Raw genomic sequence first — 22,194 nt, 5'->3', positions numbered from 1 at the left:
AAGGGATTCGTTCTGCAATTAATGTTCTAGATCTAATTTAATAATGGCTACAATTCATTAGTAATGCTAAATTCCATGTATTCATATAATTGTACATATGTAATATAAACGTATAAATGTATAATTTTACCTTTATACATACATATATAGCTGTGTATATGTATAATTACAAAATACACATATAATGTGCGCATATACGCATCTATATAATTGGACATACATATGTATGTAGTTATAAAAATATACACATACATATCTATGCATCTACATATATACACAGTATATAAACAGCATTTACAGAATTGCTATAATTTCCAGTAAATCCCTCCATTTGCACTTAGGAACATAATTTCACCAACCGAGTGAGGTTGATTGTAACCGGTATTTCTTTTTCTAAAGTTCTGCAAGCTGCTGCGTGTACATAACTTCTACCTTTTCCTTCAGTTTTTCTGTCACACGACCCTGTTGCATGTCACCTTGCCTCCGAACCATCAAAACTGCAGGTCATTCATCATAGCTTGCTTTGTGATGCTCTGATTAATGCTATAGCGCTAAGGAAAGCACTGCGTTTTGTCATTAGCAGCCGCAGAAAGGCGTCCCCCGGCACCCTCAGACGCCTGTCAAACTAAGCGGCATTAGTAATGGCAGATGCTGCGACTCGACTCGGCCGTTTTTCATTGCTTTCCGTTGCCGGTCTCTGCTTAATGCACGATTCCCCGACAAACAGAATCGCAGCCAAATGTTGTTTTTCTGTTACCTTATCTGTCAGTCTCCACCCCCTCCCGAGCTTTCGTGTCAATGCAAACGAGATGGATTTTCCCATCCTTTTTTGCAATGACTTGTGCTGCTTCTTGTTAACTCTTCCAATCGGTAAGCTCACAGGCCCTCGGTGGTGCTCATCCAGCCCTCCTCCTCTTGGTGTGCCCTTGCACTCCTCCACGAGCACTGACTCCTCACCAGAGAAGCCCGAAGGTGTGGAAAACTCCCTCCGGATATTGATCAAAGTGCCAGCTGGCTGACCCCAGTCCCAACACTTCCTTCTGGAAGTCTCTGTTGGAGGGAATAAGACACCCTACAAGAATGGAACTGACCCAAGACTACAAGGTATGATTTTACAGGTTTGGCAGTAGATATCCATCATACATCAATCTACGTGAAAATTCCACATGTGATGCAAGCTACCGTCAACCAGCATCCCAACAACGTGAGTTTGAAGAGTCTTAGCATGAACGTCTTTAGCAGCTTTCAGCCCTCTTTCTGTATGATGCCCAAGAAAGTGGGCAGAAACAAACACAGATGCCAAGTCCTGGTGCCCAGATCTTCACTTTTTACCCACTCACACTGAACCGCATAGGGTCCAACAGTAGATCCGAACCCGACAGCCAGGTCCGAGTCAGTCGGCTGCCTACGGGGAACTGGCAACACTCATTTACTCGGACATCAGCGTTTACCCCGAGAGATACGGAGATGCGTTTGGACTGCAACGGGGGGACGAGCATGCCTGTTCGCCCACCAGGGGACAGAATTTGCAATGCAAAGTGTGTTATTTCACCAGAGTCAGAGTGCTAAGTCATAGATAGCTCCTCAAAGACACTAGAAGGAGCTTCACTTAAGCCAAAGAAGACAAAAACTGAGGAAGAGCTCTGAACCTAATGTGAAAGACCTGTCTTTACTTGACTTCCTCCACCTGTTATTTACTAGTTTTTGTTCAGGCTGACATTTGTTTTAAATGTCTAAAATGAGCAATTCCACCCAGAGAGAGTGCTGTCATACATAACTCCTGGACCTGGAGCTCCCCAAAGGGCAAGTGTGTACCCCATTTTTAGCAAACTTGAAAGTTTTCAATTTTGCTCTCATCACTAGATCCTAAGCTTGCGAACAAACCCATGGGGGAGAAAACTAGTCACTGGTAGGAGCAAAAGGTATAATGAACACAAACTCCTACACACCCGAGTAGGAGAAAACTGTGTCAACACATGCTGAGCTCAAAAGGGTACGCAGATGGGGAAAGGTTCGGAACAGCCGCTCCACGTAATTTAAATCCAATCTCCAAAGTCAACCTGTGGATGCGCTTAGACTGTAATCAAAACAAGCAAGATTGGCAAACAACCTAGAGCAATTTCAGGGGAACATACGGTTTTACCCATCAACAAATCACAGATACGAGCCCCGAGGAAAACTCAAGAGGAGGAAAACAACAAACACACAGCTGCATCCGCAACCCATCGGGAAGTGCATGCTCTGCCGAAGGACAGCTGGCGTCCATCCAGCACGAGCGCTCGACCAAGGAGAGAGAGGAAGGAGGAGGACACTTACGGTTTTGAAGTCTCGGTGGCTGCACTCGTGACCCTGGAAGCGGCAGTAGAGCATCATCTCCTTCAGGTCATGACCCACTCGCTCAGTGAACTCCTTCATGCTGAAGGGCTTCGGTTTGTAGCCTGTGAAGTTGGCCCGTTCAGACAGGAACTCGAGAACCTCTGGTTCAGCCAGGTGGGGCTCCTGGATGCGCAGGTGCACGTCGAGTAGGTCCAGCAACTCGCCGGCATGATAAAGGTCGTTGCGGGTGAGCTTGGTGAAGCGGTAAGGGTTCAGGTTGCAGATAGTGACCACGGGGAAAACTAGGCTGTCAGAGACCACGGCATCCACGCGGGTCACATGGGGGTACGAGAAGAAGTAAGCGAGGCGCTCGGCACTCTCCAACGCCAGCAAGCCTAACGAGGTCAGCAGGGCGGCAGCCCACAGCAGGCGGCGCAGCGTGAGTGGGCCGTAGGCGAAAACAAACCGCAGGCCGTGCAGCGTGCTGCGGTGGGCAAAGAGCTGCCAGGAGGAAGGCCGCAGGCTGCCCCCGCTGGCCTCACTGCCACAACTCTCCTTCAGGTCCATCTCCGGCCACTCTGCAGGAAAGGAGAGTGGAGAAGTGGAGTTGAGCAACACTCACGAGCCCAGACTCCAGCAACCGTCACACACCCTGCAGCTCAAGATTCCCAGGAGAGAGCGAAAGACAGACAGAGAAAGCTCCGCAACTTCCCGTTCCATTCTCATAGTTCCCCATCACCCCGCAAGGGGGCAACACGTCAGTCCCTCGAGTACTCCAGAAGTCAACCTTCCCGGACTCGGACTGACAGACAGAGAGGTTGGGGAAGAGCAGGAAAACAGAAAAAACATTCAAAACAAGGTGAGTCCAGCACGGGAGGCAGAAGATCAAAAACAGAAGAGATCCTTCACCCAAGAGACTCCTCCTCCTCCTGGTTACACATTACTGTTGGCTACTCCTGTGCCATTAATGAGAAGTCTGAGCGTTTCTTGCTCAGTGCAGCGGGATCACAGCCAGTCTTCGCAGGTGTGTGTGTGTATGTCTGTGTGTGAGAGAGGGAGGAGTTGATGGAGGAGGAAGGGGGGTTAGCCCCACTGCTCAGCCTTGTACATCGAACCCCATTCCTCCACCGCTCCTCTTTCAGCCAAGCCACCGCCGCTCTCGCTTCCTCTTCCCAGCTCGTCCACGGAAGCACTGAGCAACGGCGAAGCGGCGCGACACAGGAGGCTCTCACACACGCGAGCGCACATACAGACACACACATACCCTCGCACTGAGAGAGAGAGAGAGAGAGAGAGAGAGAGAGAGAGAGAGCAAGAGAGGGGGAAAGAGCAGAGGGAGGGGGGAGAGAGAAGAGAGCATACACGTTCCCTCTCTCTCACACACATACGCAGAAAAACAAACGTGGCAGCTACTTGTGCTCATCGAACATGCACCCGTTGCTTCGCTCGCTCTCTGCTTTGCCGTGTTTGTGTGTTGTGTGGATGGTTGTGGAGGGGGGTGGGAAGAAGCAGGGACACACTTGATTGAGAGTGGTGTGAGACTCGAGCGGCAGGAGGGGGCAGGGCGAGGAGAGGACAAGCATCGCGTTGAGAACCCCGCAGGCAGAGAGAGATGGGGATGTCACGCTGAGCAGGTCTCGCCGTTGAGAATCAAACCGAGAGAGCAGCAGCAAGCCGGAATAAAAACTCGAGTGAACCCTGGTGGTGATGGGCGTCATTTGATAGTAGAGTGCCGACACGATCAGAGGTCGCAACTATGAGCGCGGTCGTGTCAGTTCTGAGGATTACACACAGGTATGGCAACCAGATGTCATCACACCAGATCACTTATTAAAATAATACATTTGTGGGCATCAGAAGAAGCACACGTGAACAAACGTTGACTGGTGGGCAATGCACAAATGACCAAAACATATGACACAGACAAAATGCAACTGAAAAAGCACAAGTTTTTATTTATTAAAGGGAAAAAAAAAAAAAGTGCCAATTTATTAACGTCAATTAAATAAAAGCAAGAGGAAGATAAATAAAAGTCAAATGTTAAAATACTCACACTGGAGAATTACAGCAGGCAGTGTAGTGAATAGAACTTGCACTTGAAGGACCCAGGTTGAAATCAAACCTTATGCTGTAGTATCTGATGAAGGTACTTATCCTGAATTGATACAGTAAACATTATCCAACGGTATAAATGGTTAAACTATTTTAAATGACTCCGGAGAAAAGCATGGACTAAATGAACAAATAACATTGCAGCACACCCATAGCCCAAGCTGCGTGACTAAAGGTGTATTCAAAGAAGAGGAGATCTGAATGGCGTGGCGGTAATGCTTTCAAATACAACCCAGGAGACAAATCTCCCAGATGATTAGGAAGATTGAGACCAGCGTCATATCACTTGGAGCCACCCTGGTGGGTTCAAAACACCAAGTGGTAATCAAGCTCCACGGAAAAACCAACTTCGGAAATGTCGGTGCAAAGGTCAGGCAAGCTGCGAACCCAGAAGAAGCCCCACACAGCAAAGTGAGCCCTCAAAACCACAAAAACCACCTCAAAATCCAGATGTCACAGAGGTCTTCAGAACATCTTTGAAGCTACAGGTGCATCTCCTCCACAATACAGGTGGCCCAGAAACTCAAACTTCCTGGTTCTCGGATGAAAGGCTTTGAGGAGTGCAAAACTGAAAGCCCACGTGGAGGACGGATTCTCAACGAACAAGAGTAGGGATTGGAACCACAGCTTTAAAGATATTTCTCAAACACAACACCCGTTCCATCACCTGAGTAGCTGCAGCCTCAAGCAAGTATATAAGACCTGTTCTTCACAGGAAGACCCTGCCTTAGGGGCATGTCACTCTTGAGCACAAGGCAGTAAAGTAATTCATCGGCGTGCTGAATGTGAAGCAGATCCATTTCCATTCCACACCCGGACTCCATCATACTTGCGCCACACAATTCATTTCCAAGGTGCCCAGCAGCAGAGGCCAAAACTTCTCTTAAGCAGCCAACGTCCATCTGCACCACTGGCGGAATTCAATGACCCCCTTCCACAAAAAGGTCTGCAAGGGAAAAGCCAATGTTAAATGTAGCAATTTCAGTTCCAGCTCGACCTTATGACCAAACCGTCATAGTACGAAAACATTATTTGAACACATTCCTGCAAGAACTTTTATGAAACATGAACGTTTAAGTTTCTCCTTTCCTGACCTTAAAGAAAGTGCTAATGGAAGAAATGTATTTAGAAATATGACCAGTAAAATCCCATCTTGAGCCAACAACATACATCTAAAGTGAGGTTGTTTTGTCCATTAGCTATGATATACCAATTTTTAGTGAAGTAGTAAAAATTACATCTCATTCAAGATTACAGCTTTACCTAAGTCTCTATTCAACTTTTAAAATTTTATCTATATCTAGATTTCTGTTCTACATTTATGTAATTTTATAATAGAATTTCTTTGTATATTCAAAGTTTGACTCAATGTCTGTTTGCAGGCGCAATGCAGACTCTATTTCCAAGTTATTATTTCATCTTCTGTGATGCCACAGTCACTGTGCATAAAATCAGATAAGTCTAGAATGGAATAGAGATGAATCCTCTGGGGGTCGAAATGAGGAATATAAAGAGGTTTAAGTACATTTGTGTCCCTTGAGGAAAAGAGGCATTATGGTAGGGTGAAGAGATAAGCTCATTATCTCACTTAAAGCTGTGACACAAAATATGCGGATAAAACAAAGAGTAAGGCAAAAACTGTCAGTAACATGATCCATAGAGGTGAGAATGGGGGAGTCGCCCCCCAGTGGTACAGCAGCGCTACTGTCAAAACTGAGCCTTGTTATGCACAATCTGAATATCAACACCTAAACCAAGAGAACCACCCACCTAAACAAAAACTCACACCTTTACACCTGTACTGTATGGCATTCATTTCCGGTGCCAAGCATCCACTTGGACACTTTAAAAATAACATTTGCAGTCGTGACATTTACACAAAGAATGACTTTACTGAGGGTTAGGGTGAGTGGTGAAGCGTAAATGCTAAAAGCTGCAATTGAGCAGCTCAAAAAGTGGAGCACTCACAAGACGAGGGGGCCACAGGAGGCCCGTCTCTCTCCGTGAGCTCAGAGACAGCACCACCTGCGGGGGCAATCAATCACCCACCAAGGCTATTCGTCCCAATTATACCTGCAGCAGCCTGCAACCGTTGACTTCATTAGCTAAACAAGGACCTTTCTTACACCAGTGAGCTAATTATCACACTTATGCATAAGAAAACATCTCATGCGGCAGGAACAATGTCCCTGCAGGACAGGATACCAGACTTCACTTTCCAGGGCAAAGGTTCCAGGACCTCCTACCATCTTCTAGCATCATAACTGAAATAACATTTAGTTCATGCCTTGTTCAAAGTGACTTACACTGTTTCAAAATGTACTTACCAGTATCTAATCATCCATACAACAGAGCAAACGTAACACAGGAACAGTCGTTTTCGAGCCATGTTTCAGTGAGGGTGGAGAAAGTGTTGGTCACCAACTCACCAGCCAACCATTTTAACCCAGATGCTGCAGGGAAGGGAAGAGTTCAGCCTAGGTCAACGGCTGACAATCTGTGTACAAACACAGCCCTCTATGGCTCACAACCTGACTCATGTTTAAGTATCACGGCATTCAAGTTTCCTTCAGCCTTGACTAAAATGAAATGCCACGACGCTGAGAAGCTTTTCTCTGAGAAAAAAATGCCTGCAGGAGACTTCCTTTCAGCTGATAGCGGACATGTTGACATTTTATCAAATAATTAATTAAACTGGCCAGATACACTTGCGAAGATTGCACACGTAATTACACTTTCATAAGTTCCTAATGGATTATAAAAATTGTAAGCTACCATCAGGAGATAATTAGGGTGCATAATAAGCTCGAGAGTAGAGCGATGCTCAGTAATTACAGGCAGAACAGAGCAGTTTGAAGATGAGGACAAACTGTCGGCATGTAGAAGAACCACTCGCTGCATGGAGCTGCCTGAACCCGAATGTCCTCCGAGAGACATAAGTGAAGAGCAGCTGCACCCTCAGGCTTCTGAACCCTGAGAGATGCCCTCCTTAAGATCCCAGCCCAGCAGCAAGGAGACAACCAGCACCACAGCCTGAATAAGAGAGCACACGCACCTTCTGCATTTGTCAGGTATATGTCTGCCCCCTGCTGACAATGAGTGGTAGATGCAGCGAAGCTGGACAAGACAAGAACTCCTCAATCAACCTACTAGACAACAGCAATGATCCATGAAGACAACGTCTAAGGGTTTACGATGCAGAACCCTGAGGATGTTTCCAACATAGGAAACGAAACGTTGGGATTAGTTTCTATGACGACGCGGTCTACTCTGGAAGACGTTAAATTCCAGTCTAATGACAACGGCCGCGGAAGCCTAAGTGACTTGATAAGACAAGAAAGGTTCTTTGAAATCTAATGTACCGATCAGGGTAGGAGGTTGCCGTGTGGTTAGAGATGAAGTTCAAAGTGTTAGGTTCCACCCAGACCCATGTCCAACAAGCATGTGGCTAACAACAGCAATTCATCAGGGCTCTTCTCGCCAAGACTGGTTACAGAGATACCAATCAGGCAAATAGTGAGCTATTGCAGCACAGGTGTTTCCCCATCAAAGCTGGAAGTTTTCAGTTCCACTATATTTTACAAAACAGAGACATGCAAAATCATATTACAAGCAGGGTATACTTGCATTGCAGTCACATGTCCAGTGCTTTAACTAATATTCTGCCTGTGACCACCAGCCAGTCACCAGTCTCACTTGCTGAAACTTAAGCAAATATCTTGTGTACGTGTGGCTGTAAAGGCAAAGGCTGGCTATCTTGAATAATCCAAGCCATAGGCATGTTTCAGTTTTTCCCTCATTTCAAGTATTTACAGATATTGATGTACTCTAACAGCTTACACAAAGTGCTGAGAAATTTTGACTGGTTCTGCTTACATAGAATAGCAAGCTAGTAATAGCTGGTGTCCAGAAGAGCAATGTTTCATAAACCTGATTCAAACATAACATTGCTGAAGAGTTAGGAGATGCATAACAGTTTTTCAAGGAAATTAATCCAGAAGTGACAAAAACAGATGCAAAAAACCAGGTCAAATTATTACATATGATTTTGTTGCATTTCCTCATTTCATGAAAAAGCCTATTCACAGAGTTGAAATTTGCCAAGCAAGAACTGATGTCTTTATTATTTTATATATATACACATTTGTTAAGCAGGAACATTGGAACAATCAGTAAACTAAAAGGTATAAGGTTCACCAACAAAATCATTTATATTTAGTGTACCAGTTTTGGAACAGGAAGTGTTCAGATCCAAAAGCATGGTTGACATGTGTATATACATATATACAAAAAATGTTTGTGCAAAGTATCAAAAGAACAGAGTCCCTGAGGGTCAGATCTTGAGGACCAAAAGCACCACCGTGATCACCTTGCTTATGTCACGGTTGTCTCCTCCCTCTGCCTTGTCCAAAATTTCTTGGGCTTCTCAAAAACCCACCTCAAAGGCTGCAGGACTCCTCAGGCAGCTCCCCCAACAACTGGTCCAGATCATCTGCATCAAAGAGGGACACAGGCATGGATCAGTCCTCCAGTGTGACAGTGAGTGAGTGTGTATATATTGCACGCGCGCACACACACACACACACAAGAGAGCACTTAAGTCACCTAGACCATGAGAAAGCTGCAGCGGTTACACGCACATACACAGTGTCATTGCTGCCAGGATCTTAAATGGTTAAAGAACATTCAAACTGTGCAAATATATGTCCAACAAGAAAGAAAATTGATCAGAAGCAGGCCTGTCTATGGCATAACTCCACTTGTGCAAAATACAGCATTAGAGAAATGTTGAGCTCATAGTGACGAGTGCGTATCTTCCAGACAATGTATGATTCATGAGGATGATTCATGAGGGCCTTTGTTTATTGCATGTGACCTGATGCTGTGCTCTGCTGAAGGCAAAAGACAGACCTGCATCCCAGGCTGAATCACCCGCCTCACTCTGAGCTTCAGCTCCAGGGTCGTTCCCCGTTAGTCCTCGCTCGCCACATTCATTGCTGTAGATCATCTCCATTTGAGAAACGATGCCCCCTACTGCCAGGGAGGACTGTGTGTTCCTGGTCATCTGCTTCTCCTAGTCATGGGCATATAGGGTGTATGTTGCAGCCTTCGGTATGTAAGATATGAGATCAATGCCAACACTGCTCATAAGACATAATCAAGTCTTCATCATCCCCATCACAGTCATAAACAGGCCTTCATTCGAAGAGTCACTGAGGCAGAAAATGGATTATGCAAATCGCATGTCGACAAAAATTCTCATTTCAATGTGAAGTTTGAACTTGACAATCATCTTTGGCAGTAAAATGGAAATCAGTGACAGTGGCGTGGTTGACACGTCAGTCTCCTTGACACATTCTAATAACCCTCTCCTTTCCTCCCAGTACTCACTGGAACTTGAAAGGACTGCTGGGTTGAAGACCACATGGTGCCTCCTGGGGGGTAAATCCTCAGCAGGTTTCTGGGTGTCACATTCAGGTAGTGGTTGCGATGGGATGGCGAGAAAACACCCACCTTCGGAATGGCAAGACAGTGAGATATGGACACCGAACACAGTCACCTGGTGCAATAACCATGGGCTCACATGAATCTGCCAAATGGCAGGACTGAAATCTGGTTTGCTGGAACACTGGGGTGTCACAGAGAAAGCCTCAGCAAGAGCTCCATAAGGAGACTAACGCAGCATGCAAAGCTCCACAGATGGATGCCAGCTTTTCCATCTGTTGTCTTACACTACAAACGTAGATGCACTTTAAAGGGTCACACACAGCCTCCCAGGGGCTCAAGGCTTCTGATTAAACAGCTAGAGAGATGATGGCTCAAGTGGCAGAGACTGACAGGCCTCTACAATTATTCTCTCTCAGTGGATACTTCTCCAATTGATTGTGTGGAAACAATTGTAGAGCGCTTCGGAATACTTCCAGCGATTCTAATGCAGTGGTCTTTACTGCATCTTAAAATTATGATGGCATGACAGAACATCTTATAAAATATCAAGAATTAGGAGAAGTTTCCAATGCACAACAAGGGCTGATCTGATTTTTCTCCTTTCACACATAGAAACCTGAGACCTTCATGCACAATTCACTTTATTCTTCAGATTTGATAAGTAGAAACAAAGGCTTTAGTGTCCTTTTTCTTTTTTTAATATATAATATATTAATATATATTTAGTAAACATTAAAATATTTCATTCACTGGTTTGGGAACCTGCCCAACTGAGAAGTGACCTTACTTGTTTGAGCAGCAGCACAGCCCCCACCTTCAGCTCACCCTGTCTCTCCTCAAGGAGGCGTCGATGCACTGTTCCCTGCATCTCTCCTGGGAGGAAAGGAGAAACACAGATATTGCCACCCTGCCTTTAGGTCTTATGGGCCCAATCAAACACAGGCAGTGGTCAACACCTCATCAACCTTCAGACTGTCGCTCCATCCTCCGTCACCGAAATCAACTGCCAAAATTCTGCAGCTGGGTTCAGGAATCCCTGGGTGCTGGAGTGCTACAAACAATCCTCTTAAAATCAGCTACTGTGTGTCCAACCCATTTTGGGGCCAAATACAGAACTATTTCATTGTGGTCATAAATAGCGCTGTGATTCGCTTGCCTGGGGACTAGCTCTAATCCCCCCACACTGGAAATCAGAGCTGTGTTTTAGAGAGGCATTAATGAAAAGGCAATGAATGCATTTACCTCCCACAGCAGCGAGAACTCACTTTGAAGGTGAGGAGTCACATTTCTTAAGGTGTGACTGACAAAAACAAAACTAAAGCAGCTCTTCTCATGAATAAGTCAAGACCTGCACTGGATGTGCATCCTGATGACAAGACACTTTGCAGAATCGACATTGATTTGTGGACTTAAGCAGTACGGTTGTGTGAAGAGCTATAGAACACAAACCAGCCACTGTAAAGACAGAAACTGCAAAAGCAATAGCACCAAATATGACAGCTTGTCCCTTTAGATTCTAATAATGTACTGGTCAAGAAAGGTGACCAGAGTGGCCCAGTAATTCAGGCTGAAGAAAAACAGTCAAGTATACATAGAAATATATTTGCTAGAGTGAGCAAAAGAAATTCCCGAGACAGAGAACTGCAGTCAGATGCAGAGAATCCTTACTGATTGCTTTTGCCCAATGAAGATGAGATGGAACTGATTGCTTACAAATACAATATGATCATCTGTACTATGTGTAATAACTCAAAAACGGGAGTACCAAGTTAATTCTGCCAGTGTAAATATAACACTTACATTAATAACATAGCCTACCAAAAAAAAAATTGAAAATAGTAAATCGCACACAAGCGGGTTCATGGCGAACCAAAGCCTAACCCAGCAACAGAGGGCGTAGAGCTGGAGGGAAGGGACACACCCAAGAGGGGGCACCAGTCTGTCGCAGGGCACCCCAAGCGGGACCCGAACCCCAGACCCATCAAAGAGCAGGACCCGGCCAAACCCACTGTGCCACCATATACCCACAAAATATTAAATGTAATAGCTATTATTATAACCTCAATTAAGCACGTTGCATAAATTTTATCTGGTGGCAAAAATAACCGTTTCTCCTAATGACCTCAGTTATATGCTGTTTGGCATACAAACATCAGGTAAGCAACAGAATAATAAATTAGTAGCAAAGAGAGAGATGAGATGTATTTGCATTTTCCAAACTGCAGAAACAACCAGTACCTGTGGGGTCCTGGAACACGGCCTTGGCATCAGCATGCGTATGCAGCAGGCTTTTCAACATGACGGCCATATTGGGCACCTTGTTTTTGGCCAGCTGTTTCAGGGCAGCCTGATGTGGGATGGGCACATACACAAAAAACCTGGTGCTTAGGGTTTCCACATGGCTTGATTCATCAACAAACCATCAGTTAAATGACCACAGAGCCTGGACCACATCTATTCATGTAAACTGCCGTTAACAATGGAACATTAGGGTGAAGAAAAGCATTACAATGATCACTACAATGATTCACAAGCAGAAAAATACAGACAATGACAACTAGGAACATTTTTTTTCCTGATTATTAAGGCTCCTACTCCAGCCTTCTGGACACAATTTGACCAAAGCCTTTTAAACAGACAACGAAAACACTTTCATATTAACATAGTTGCTTCCTGACAAGCTTAACTGGGAGTGTTCATTAGAGATGGGAGAGATGATTTATTACTCAAAGGTTCCGAAGTCAGGGAGCAACTGTAATACAAAACAGAATATCAGCGTGGGGCTTCACCTTACGCAACACCATGACAATGCTGTAGGAGTGCAAGAAGCAGGTGGGACTCCTCTCATCCAGTCCCATCTCGGCTTTCATTACAGCCCAAGTGCCTCCACTGAACTCATCACTAGTCCCCTGGGAGCTGGGAATCTGGAAAGAACCAACACCACCACTTGAGTTATCTAGACATTTTTTTGAACATTCATTAATTTATATGACTTACAATGTCAGGTGATTATACATGGCCGCTTACAAGTATTTAATTATCATTATTAACGCTGCTACCTAACTTTTACAGGAGCAATTCAAGATAAGCACCTTGGCTTGAATCAAGTCTACCACAGCTGGAGTCAGCAATCAAAGAATTTGACCAGCAACCTGAATTCTTTGATAGGAATGACAGCTTTATACCACTCTGCCACCTAAGGCCCCAGATAACTTCATTCCCTTTATTTTAGTTACCAAATACTAATAAGATTTAAAACACATTCTGAACATGAATGCCCAGTTACACAATAACAGCAGAACCCATCTCCATGCAACAGCATAACATCAGCCCCACCCCTGCAGCAGTGTCAACACTACCTGGCTGCGCAGTTGAGCCATGGCTCCATGTGCCGGTGTTTGCGGGTGGGGCACTACAATGTCATCCAAGCTCCGTCCATTTAGCTATAAAATGCAAAGAAACAACATACAGGAATAAATCTTGACCTCACCAACTCTCACTTGTCACCACTGCAAAGATTACCTCTTGAATGTTTACATGGCCAAAACTGAGATACACACAGAATTCTTGCTACAGCTCACAGAACCCAGAATGCTTGGAAGTATTCAGTTCTGATCACATCACAGCTATGACCAGAAACCAGAGCAACCAAGCAACTAATTACTGTTATTACTCTTTACTAGCTAGTGCTAATATGGTGATTCACACTATGAGGTCTTATACCAACTTACTTACAATGATTCCCCATTTAGATAGCTGGACCTTGTGTAGACTCAGCTTTAATGTCTTCGCTATGTGATGCTTACCTCATTAAAAGCAGGGAGCAATTTGCATCTTAAGTCATTTGAAAACATGCATGGAAAGGGGACTGGAAGTCTATTAACCCACTGAGATGGACCTGCACACACCTGTTGTTGGGGCAAAAGCCCAGCAGGGCCCGGGAAGCGGCGAGTCTTGGGCCGCAATGTTGGTGTGCCAGGCTTCTGCGGTGTCTTGTTGGCAGCTGATACCAACTGCACCAAGTGGTTGGTAAAGACAGGTGTATGCAAGGGCCGAGGGGTAAGTGCTGGGGGTCCAAACCTATTGGGCTGCAGCATGTGAGATGAGGACTGGAGGCTTCCCACTGACTGTAGTCCAGCTGCAGCAGCCTGAAGCGCTGGAGGACTAACTGGCTTTAGAGTCCCAGGACCTGCAGTTATTGCTTTTGTCAGAGGTCGCACTGTGAAAGATGTCACTCCTGGATGAAGTGAGGGGCTGGAAACGAACACATGCCTCGTCAAGGGCGAAGCAATAGCAGGTCGGGGGCCAGACCCATCCAGGTTACTACCAGGGACCAGTTCACCACCACACAGAGAGTCCCGCATTCTTTTGGCCGGAGAGACAGAGTCCTCACTGGGGGGTGCTGGAGTGGAGCGGTCCATCAAAATCCCTCCCTGCGACTGCAAAGCATTTTCATCCAGTTCCTCCAAATCCAAATCCCAGTCATCAAAGTCATCTGGGGAGGGGCCTGCCTCACGGTGGCCCTCAGAGCCAAGGGGTTCGTGCGAGAGGGGGACTGGACCCTCCATCTGATCCACAAGCCCGGAAGCAAAAGGCAAAAGGGAATTGTGCGGAGAAGCAGAGGAGACAGCTGCACTGGACATACATCTGAGACCGAAGCCTGCAGTGGCTCCACCAACAGTACCGAGGGAGGAGCTTCCCAACTCATTCTTCAGCGTGGTACATGAGGAGGCCTTGAGGAGAATGGGGTGATTCGTGGCAGACTGCGCAGGAGCCCGGAGAAAGGTTGCCTCGGAAATGGGTTCAACAGCAGCAGGAACCGGCTTTGTCGGTACATCCCAGTCGGTGTGGAGCAAATCCTGAAGGCAAAACCAAAGTGAAGAATTAAGGAAAAATAAATATATAAAACTGGCTGTAAGAAATGTGGGGTTCCACTATGTAGTGTCAATACTTTAAGATGGAATGTACTATTACATTAATTTCTGCACATTGGTCTGTCTGTATTATTTAGGATCAGGATGTACAGATTAATTTGAACTGACGTCCTCAGCATCACAAACCAAAACTGCCACACGATGCCTACCTCATCCAAGTCTTCTCCCACGTCAAAGAGCCCATTCCACTTGCATGCCTACGAAAAAGCATGATGGAAGCAGACACACGACTTATTTTCACAGAAATGTAATCATTTTTAAATTATTGTTTGTTTCTAAACATCCTTCTCGACACGACGTTGACTGAGTATTATCTCTGGCCCAGGTCAGGAGGGAAAAACAAGTGAGTCCAGCGCGGGTGGGCAGCGCTGATTCTCTACAAAATGCAGCTCAGCTGACACGTCAGACCGAAACCGTTCCGTTCACCACATTCTTACCATTTGCTTTCATTTATTTTTGTCCTCAGAACTGATATTTAAAATGAACAATTCGGGTGGACACGCGATAGTTAAAGCTAACTTAACGCTAGTTTACAGGTAACGACAAAACTCTTGCCGCCTCAGAGTTCAAGCTGTACGTAGGTACGTAAAGTGTCACCGATACGTAACGTGTTACGGAGGCGCTTTTTTTCTTTTTTTGAAAAAACTTTATTGACAAAGCCAGTAATTACAAAAGCAAGGATCATAAACAAAACAGATCCAAATATTCCAACAAACAATGCCAAAGGAAAAGAAAATTTACAAACAAATAAACAATAAATTAATATAAAAAGAAATATAAAACATAAATGGACAGAAAAGCAAATGATGACCATTCATCACCAATGGGGTAAGATGCTAAGAGAAGCAGTTGTCAGAGCCTCAGTGTCATCTCTCTCACATGATTTGTGAAATCCAAGCAAAACATGCTTAAGAATAAAAGAAAAATCTGAGGAAACCCACGTTTCCACTGAGGAGGTCCAACCAGAATTTTTGTGCGTATCAACAGAACCAAAAATAGGTGAAGCTAAGTCTTAACTTAAGAGCTCTTTCTCGGGGACCGTCACAAATTGAGCACGGTGTCAATGTCTTTTCCAACACGTCTTTGTTTGGAAAGCACATACTTGGGTAAACTTTGTGAATTAATTTATGAGACTTCACTTATTAGTCAAAAGAAATTTCATTATGTAAACTAAACTGTTATTTCTGCGAAACTGCGTGAGAGAAAGATCTGCCCCAGAACCGAGGAGCGCGGATCTGGAGTAACAAGGGTTAAATAAGGCTGCTGGTCTGTTTTTTTTACAGCAGGATGACACCTGGTACCGCATCAAAAACATGCTCCGCAGTAGCGCAACAGGGCAGCAGCTACGTACACGTTCGAGATGTAGGCACGTGCGAACGTCATCCGTACGTACGTACGTACGTAAACGTGCCGGCTGTCCGCTTAAAGGCGCAGTGGAGATTTGTGCAATAGCGCCCCCTCCTCGCTTGTCTCGTTGCTACCCGACCGCAGCCCGCCAGCTCGCATTACTTGGCTATTAATACGAAGAGCCCCAGCTGAGGTGGCGCTCCAAAATTAGCATCAGGAACTTCGTGCTTAGAAAAAAAAAAAAAAAAAAAAAAGCCAGGCATACGTTCTGAAGGTTACTTCCAACATTGCCCGCATATACTGAGTATTATTAAACGCGTGAAGTCGTTTATCCTTAATTTTAGAGCTAATTATGCGGTGTTATGCGAAGCTGACAGGTAAGTGCTTGGAGACTCACTCTCTGCTTTAAAAATTGGAATGTGTGGCACTGAGCGCTTGTAGAATTTGCGATTCAAAAATTAACTTAACATTTTTGAGAGATAAGGAATTATGACAAAAGTGAGAAATGTTAAGCATTCAAGGAGAAATAACTGATATGACCAACCATGGAGTGACACCACATAACTGTCCTGAGAATTTTGACAGGTTAATGTTTTTTTTTCCTCTCTCTTCGTACCACTGGTTAATAATCAGACATTTCCTATTAAAACAAACTGATGTTCGTGCTAAGTACTCCACTGGTGCTTGTGTGTGGGTTTTTTTTTTTTTCTTTCCCCTATTTCCAGAAGCAGCTGAAGGTGAGTGGTGAGGGTACCCACACAGCATGTCCAGGGAGACGTTTGCCTTCAGTTCCGCCTCTCTGCGCTCCTTCCGGCTGGAGCGAGAGCAGCAGGAATGGGAGGACGCGCGCCGTTCCCTCGCCCGGAGGAGGGCCTTGACGAGGACGCCCTTGGCTCCGGCCCCCAGGCTCTCCGGGCAGCAGCCCCGGACGACAGCTCCGCGAGCCCCGATGGCGCACCGTTGCCGTGACCCCGCGGTTCACAACACATTTGCATGTGGGGACATGCCAAGGGTGTACGCCGTGTTGCAAGACCCCACCATGGTCAACGCCCTGATGGAGACGGTGCAGGAGGAGATGACGTGGGCTCCGGAGATGGGTACGAGTGACGGAGAGGGTTGCCAACACATGGATGTAAAAGCGGGAGGGGACAATGACCTCCCCACCCACATACGCACACCCTGCCCACATTCCAGACAACGTTGCTTTTGTCGTGCTCCCCTAGGGATGTGGACACTGACGTCCAGGACGAAGCAGACCTCGGCACTGCGGCTGGCGGCGGGCAGGGGCCATGCAGCCTGCGTGGAGGAGCTGCTGTTCCGTGGTGCCGAGGTGGACGCCAGCCCCGGCGGGAGGACAGCCCTTCACGATGCCTGCGCCGGCGGCCACGAGTCCTGCGTCCAGCTGCTGTTGGCCCATGGAGCCGATCCCGACCGCCTGGCCGCCGACGGCAACGGTGCCCTGCACCTCTGCAGCTCGGCGGCAACTTTTGCGTGAGCATCCAGCTCATAGCCCAAACTTGTCTGGTGGTTTTAAAGAGTATTTCCAGTTGAATGCTGACAGATCTTGGAGCTGGTACACGACTGTTTCAGTATCAGTGCTCCACATCCATATGGATCCTGTGTCTGTGATCCATCTATACATTTCTGAAATTACTCCATTTGTAGTGTGATCACAAAAATTTTTCGGTCCGTCTTATAAGAGGGGCTTCCTTGGCCAAGGGCCGCAATCATTACTGTGAATGGGTCTAAGAACCACATCTGTAAAAATCAATAGAACATACTGAATCTTAAATGCCTTCATTGAAAAATAATTTTATTCTACTTTATTTAGACCTGGGGTGTGTTCACTATGTGTCCGACTATACTGTTACTGTATGAATTGCTATACTATTACTGTATGCCTTCATAGAAATTACAGTGTTTATGGTAGGTGCAGTATATACAGAATTTTATTTTAATGATCTTGCAGGCTGCATGCACCTCTCAAGCCACAGGTTGGGACACCTCAGCTCTATAATATGATTCACAGTAAATTTGTGTTTTCTGTGGAAGTGTCGTGTGATGCTAATGACAGTGTGGTCAGGTGTAATTTGACTCGCGTGTGTAAAGATGCGGTATCATCTGTGCTACACATGGTCGCTGCAGGTGTGCTCAGCTGCTGGTGCAGGTGGGCGGGGCATCGGTGAACATACCCTCTGGAGAGGGTGACCTCACACCGCTGCACATCGCCGCCCGCCGCGGCCTAGAGGAACATGTGGAGCTCCTTCTCCGACATGGGGCGGACGTTTCTGCTCGCAACCGGGAGGGTGAGACGCCACTCAACGCAGCCTGCGCAGGAGCGGAGCGTCCGAGAGAAGCCGGCCGCTTTCTACGAGTGGCGCAAATGCTGTTGAAAGCCGGGGCTGACCCTCGAACGGCTGGCAGAAAGCGGCACACACCTCTACACAATGCCTGTGGAAACTGCAGCCCGCGCATAGCTGAGCTCCTGCTGCAGTACGGTGCCCAGGCTGACGCTCAAAACTGTGCCGGTTACACCCCCATGGACTGCTTGCTGCAGGTAACAAAGAGGCAGGAACATAAGCTGTGGCGAACAGCAACTCAGACACACACCTTTTCCTCCTGACATGCAGCCAATCAGTTTTGTCCACTCCAGAGGGCACATTTTTAGGTGGATCTCCCAGACCATATGCGCTAATAAATCCTAATGCACCTTATAAATTCTCGAACTTTAAATGATCTCACTTTTTGGAATGGGGCACGGACACTTCCTAGAAATCTTATATGTCTAAAAACCTGGAATATATCTAAAAGCCTTTTTTTTTTTTTGCTGGGTCTCAGAAAGATGAAGAACATTTTTGTTGCATGTATTTTCTGTTCTTAACCACATCCACCCAGTTTTAAAAGGCCAATGTGATGAAATAAAAATGTCATACAGGCAGCAGGTTGCGTGGTGGTGAGAGGTATAACCTTGAAATATACGGTATAAAGGTGTAACCTTGAAATTTACATGTATTCATTTAGCAGACACTTTTCTCTAAAGCAATGTACATCTCACAGAAAATACAATATGTACATGACATGAGCAGAAAGACAGACTTGTAAAGTACGGTTAGTTTCTTTCCACCATGGGAACCAATGTACATCACACGAGTAGCTGCCTAAAATTTTATTCGAATATCAACAATTCCTAATCACCTTCATAGTAATATATATTTTGATTATTCATTTTAATATATAAACATTTATGTTACACTGCCGAAGTAGCTGCGTGAAAAATCTATAAAACAGGTTTGAATCCCGCTCACCGCTGTAATACCCATGAACAAGTTACTTACCCTGAATTCCTCCAGGAAGAATACCCTACTGTATAAAAGAGTAAATCACTGTAAGTAGCTTAGTGCTAACATTGTTTCTTGGGCCAAAAAGACATCATGTAAATAATGATTAATAGTACTCATAACAACATCAGGTGAACTGTAACTAATTACACAAGTGCATTAAACGCACAGTGCGAAAAGAACACCCAGTGAAGAACCTCACATCAGTTTAACACAGTAAGGCATGTCCATGCGGTGCTGTTTGATGGATGAGATGTACCATGTTACTTTGCTCTCTCCTTCCTGCTCTCAACAGGCAGTGGAGGACTTCCCAGACCAGCACCCAGAGGATGTGGCTCGCTCACTTCTCAACCATGGGGCACAGCTCGCCTCACCCCAGGTCAGACATCGGGGCCCAGGGGGGGACCAGAAAGCACGGAAGGTGCAGCTTGTGAACAAAATCGGAACTGGAACTTCTTAGAAATGCTTTTCGGAAACACGCTCAAAGGCCACAGACACAAAGAATTCAAACAAACTCATCTGCCTACAGTTACACTGTATCTTACATTGGCATGGCTGGGGGAACAGAGCACATCCCCACCTGTGCTGTTACTGTAAGGAAACACCGGTATCCAGTGACCGTGTCTCCCCAGCTGTAATACATTTATGGTATTATATAACAAGAATTATAGATATTTATCATGGCACCTAGTTGCCGTGGCTCTCCATGTCCCTGCAGGTTTCCTGTTGGTGCTCTGGTTTCCTCCCACAGTCCACAGACATGTGTTTTAGGTGAAATGGTGACTGTAAATTGCCAACAGTGTGTAAGTGAATGTGTCTTTTGCGCTGCTGTGCCGTATAAATACGTGAATGACTGTAGGCAGTTTTGTGTAATATGTGTGACACTGTAGGTCACCTTGGACAAAGGTGTCAGATACATTCATTCAAGATACACGGGACGAGATGTTACACCTCATGTGTATACTACAACGGCTGTACACAAGGATCTAGTGCAACCAGCCTCACCATGAAGCCACACAGGAAGACATCCAGCATTGCCAACGTATATCTCCGTGCCTCAAGACCAAGCAACTTAACTTCCTTCCCTAACCACCACAACCACAGCGTACCAACATGGGTATTTCATTGAGGTTGTCAAGTTGGCACCTCCCTTCGTTGGTGTTTCGTTGAATTAGGCCCACGACACCTCCGGAAGGCTCAACAGTGCAGTCTGGCGTCCCAGACCCACCCCCCTCCATATACGTTAGATGCCCTTCACCCTTAACAGCTCGTGAATCATTATAAGCTGCTTTGGAGAAAAGCATCTGCTAAATGAATACACATAAATGTAAATGTATGAATCAGGGAAGTGGCAATAATTGATATTACTGTGCTCACTGGTAACATCCTTCCAACCCCTCTTAGATGCTGAAGCTCTGCTCCCTCTCTCCTTTGACACTGGAGGTCATACTCAACTGCTACGAAATCATCCCCACATGTGAGGATTTGATCAGTTCTGTGCCTACCGAATTATGGCAGGTAAGCTGACAAACATCGATGGATATTATAAGCATTATAAAATACTTGCATTTGTCTATTTGTCTTACATCTTTTGTATATCATTCAGCCTTTACCATTTATCTTTTCCTCCTATTATTACTTTTATTATTAATCTTATTCAGTGGATACCATCATAAAAGAGAGTTTACAGTGTTATAATCAAATTTACAAAGACTGGCCCATTTATACTGCTGCATAATTTTTTACTGTTTCAGTTCACGGTAAGAAACCTCAATGAAGGGTACAGGTGGTCCCCGACTTACGATGGGGTTACGTTCTGCAAAACCCATCGTAAGTCAAAAATGCATTTATTACACCTAACCCTCCTGAACAATATAGCCTAGCATACGTGCGGTGGCCATTAGGGGCTTGCCGCCTTCATGCTGGGCAATTATCTTGAGTTTCTCCTCAAGAGTAATTGTCTTCCTCTTCTTCTTCCCACCAGTAGCAGGAGACACAGATGTGAATCCATAATGTCACAGAAATCTGAAAAATGCAACTGCGTGACAGACTGGGAGATGCGGATTGCTGCCGCTGCCCAGCATGGCAAGACGGTATCGCACCGCATATCGCTTGCCTGGGAAAAAAAATCAAAATTAAAAATTCGAAGTACGGTTTCTACTGAATGTCTATCGCCAGCTCACCATCATAAAGTTTAAAAATTGTAAGTCGAGGAGCATCTGTACTTCAGTAGGAGCAGGGATTTGAAGCCAGCATATTTTCCGCTACAGCCCCATTTGTGCTCTCCCCTTGATCCCTTGTTTTATTTTTTGGCATTCTTTCAGGAGCACCAACCTTTCTTTGAGTCTGTGCTGCGGATGAAAGGCCAGCCACGCTCGCTGCAACACCTATGCCGCTGTGCGCTTCGGCGCCACATGGGAGCACGGTGTCACTCTGCCATGAAGGAGCTGGACATCCCTGCCTCGATGAAGGATTTCCTACTGCTAAGCCCAGAAGGACAGCTGCGATGAGAGCTGCAAACGCTCAACTTCAAGAAGTTCTGTGGCTCGAAAATTGATTGTGCTGCTCTGAGATGTTAACTGAAAAAAGAAAGGCAGCTCATTGCATGTCTTGTTTGTAATAACCACTAAATAAATGCATGTCCATCCTGTATCAGAAGAGATGCTTTTGGAATATTCTGTGAATTTCATTTTGTTGAC

The 22,194-nt window shown here is 45.6% G+C and overlaps 3 protein-coding genes across 6 annotated transcripts in view; 1 reads left to right on the top strand and 2 right to left on the bottom strand.

Annotated features, from left to right (window-relative positions):
* asic2 (acid-sensing (proton-gated) ion channel 2) overlaps positions 1-3,205 on the bottom strand; it is a 216,816-nt gene extending 213,611 nt beyond the window's left edge. Inside the window, exon 1 of the mRNA XM_018757223.2 lies at positions 2,317-3,205. Coding sequence (XP_018612739.1) covers positions 2,317-2,883 — 567 coding nt within the window. The 5' untranslated portion in view covers positions 2,884-3,205. The remainder of the gene's footprint in view (positions 1-2,316) is intronic.
* A 5,554-nt stretch (positions 3,206-8,759) lies between these two features.
* hrob (homologous recombination factor with OB-fold) lies at positions 8,760-15,273 on the bottom strand. The gene is made up of 10 exons (XM_018757191.2): positions 15,248-15,273; positions 14,960-15,007; positions 13,785-14,735; positions 13,236-13,319; positions 12,666-12,800; positions 12,115-12,223; positions 10,664-10,749; positions 9,820-9,942; positions 9,340-9,502; positions 8,760-8,920 (listed from the first exon to the last, which is right to left on the bottom strand). Exons 1-10 carry the CDS (start codon positions 15,248-15,250, stop codon positions 8,868-8,870), a joined length of 1,755 nt encoding a protein of 584 aa, XP_018612707.2. The 5' UTR covers positions 15,251-15,273; the 3' UTR covers positions 8,760-8,867.
* A 285-nt stretch (positions 15,274-15,558) lies between these two features.
* asb16 (ankyrin repeat and SOCS box containing 16) lies at positions 15,559-22,134 on the top strand. 4 transcript variants are annotated; one of them, XM_029254309.1, is made up of 8 exons: positions 15,559-15,638; positions 16,883-17,254; positions 17,381-17,648; positions 18,303-18,714; positions 19,791-19,874; positions 20,900-21,013; positions 21,250-21,255; positions 21,820-22,134. In XM_029254309.1, the coding sequence occupies exons 2-8, from the start codon at positions 16,921-16,923 to the stop codon at positions 22,003-22,005; spliced, it is 1,404 nt and encodes a 467-aa protein (XP_029110142.1). In that variant the 5' UTR covers positions 15,559-15,638; positions 16,883-16,920; the 3' UTR covers positions 22,006-22,134. The 4 variants fall into 4 exon arrangements, with proteins under 4 accessions (XP_029110142.1, XP_018612712.1, XP_018612715.1 ...); XM_018757196.2 differs by lacking the exon at positions 15,559-15,638 and adding an exon at positions 16,374-16,534; XM_018757198.2 differs by lacking the exon at positions 15,559-15,638 and adding an exon at positions 16,408-16,534 and having other exon boundaries at positions 16,886-17,254.
* The last annotated feature ends 60 nt before the right edge of the window (positions 22,135-22,194 follow it).

Source organism: Scleropages formosus, chromosome 8 (genome assembly GCF_900964775.1).
Source record: "Scleropages formosus chromosome 8, fSclFor1.1, whole genome shotgun sequence".
NCBI classification, from domain to species: Eukaryota; Metazoa; Chordata; class Actinopteri; order Osteoglossiformes; family Osteoglossidae; genus Scleropages; species Scleropages formosus.
This window is presented reverse-complemented; position numbering and strand designations above follow the sequence as displayed.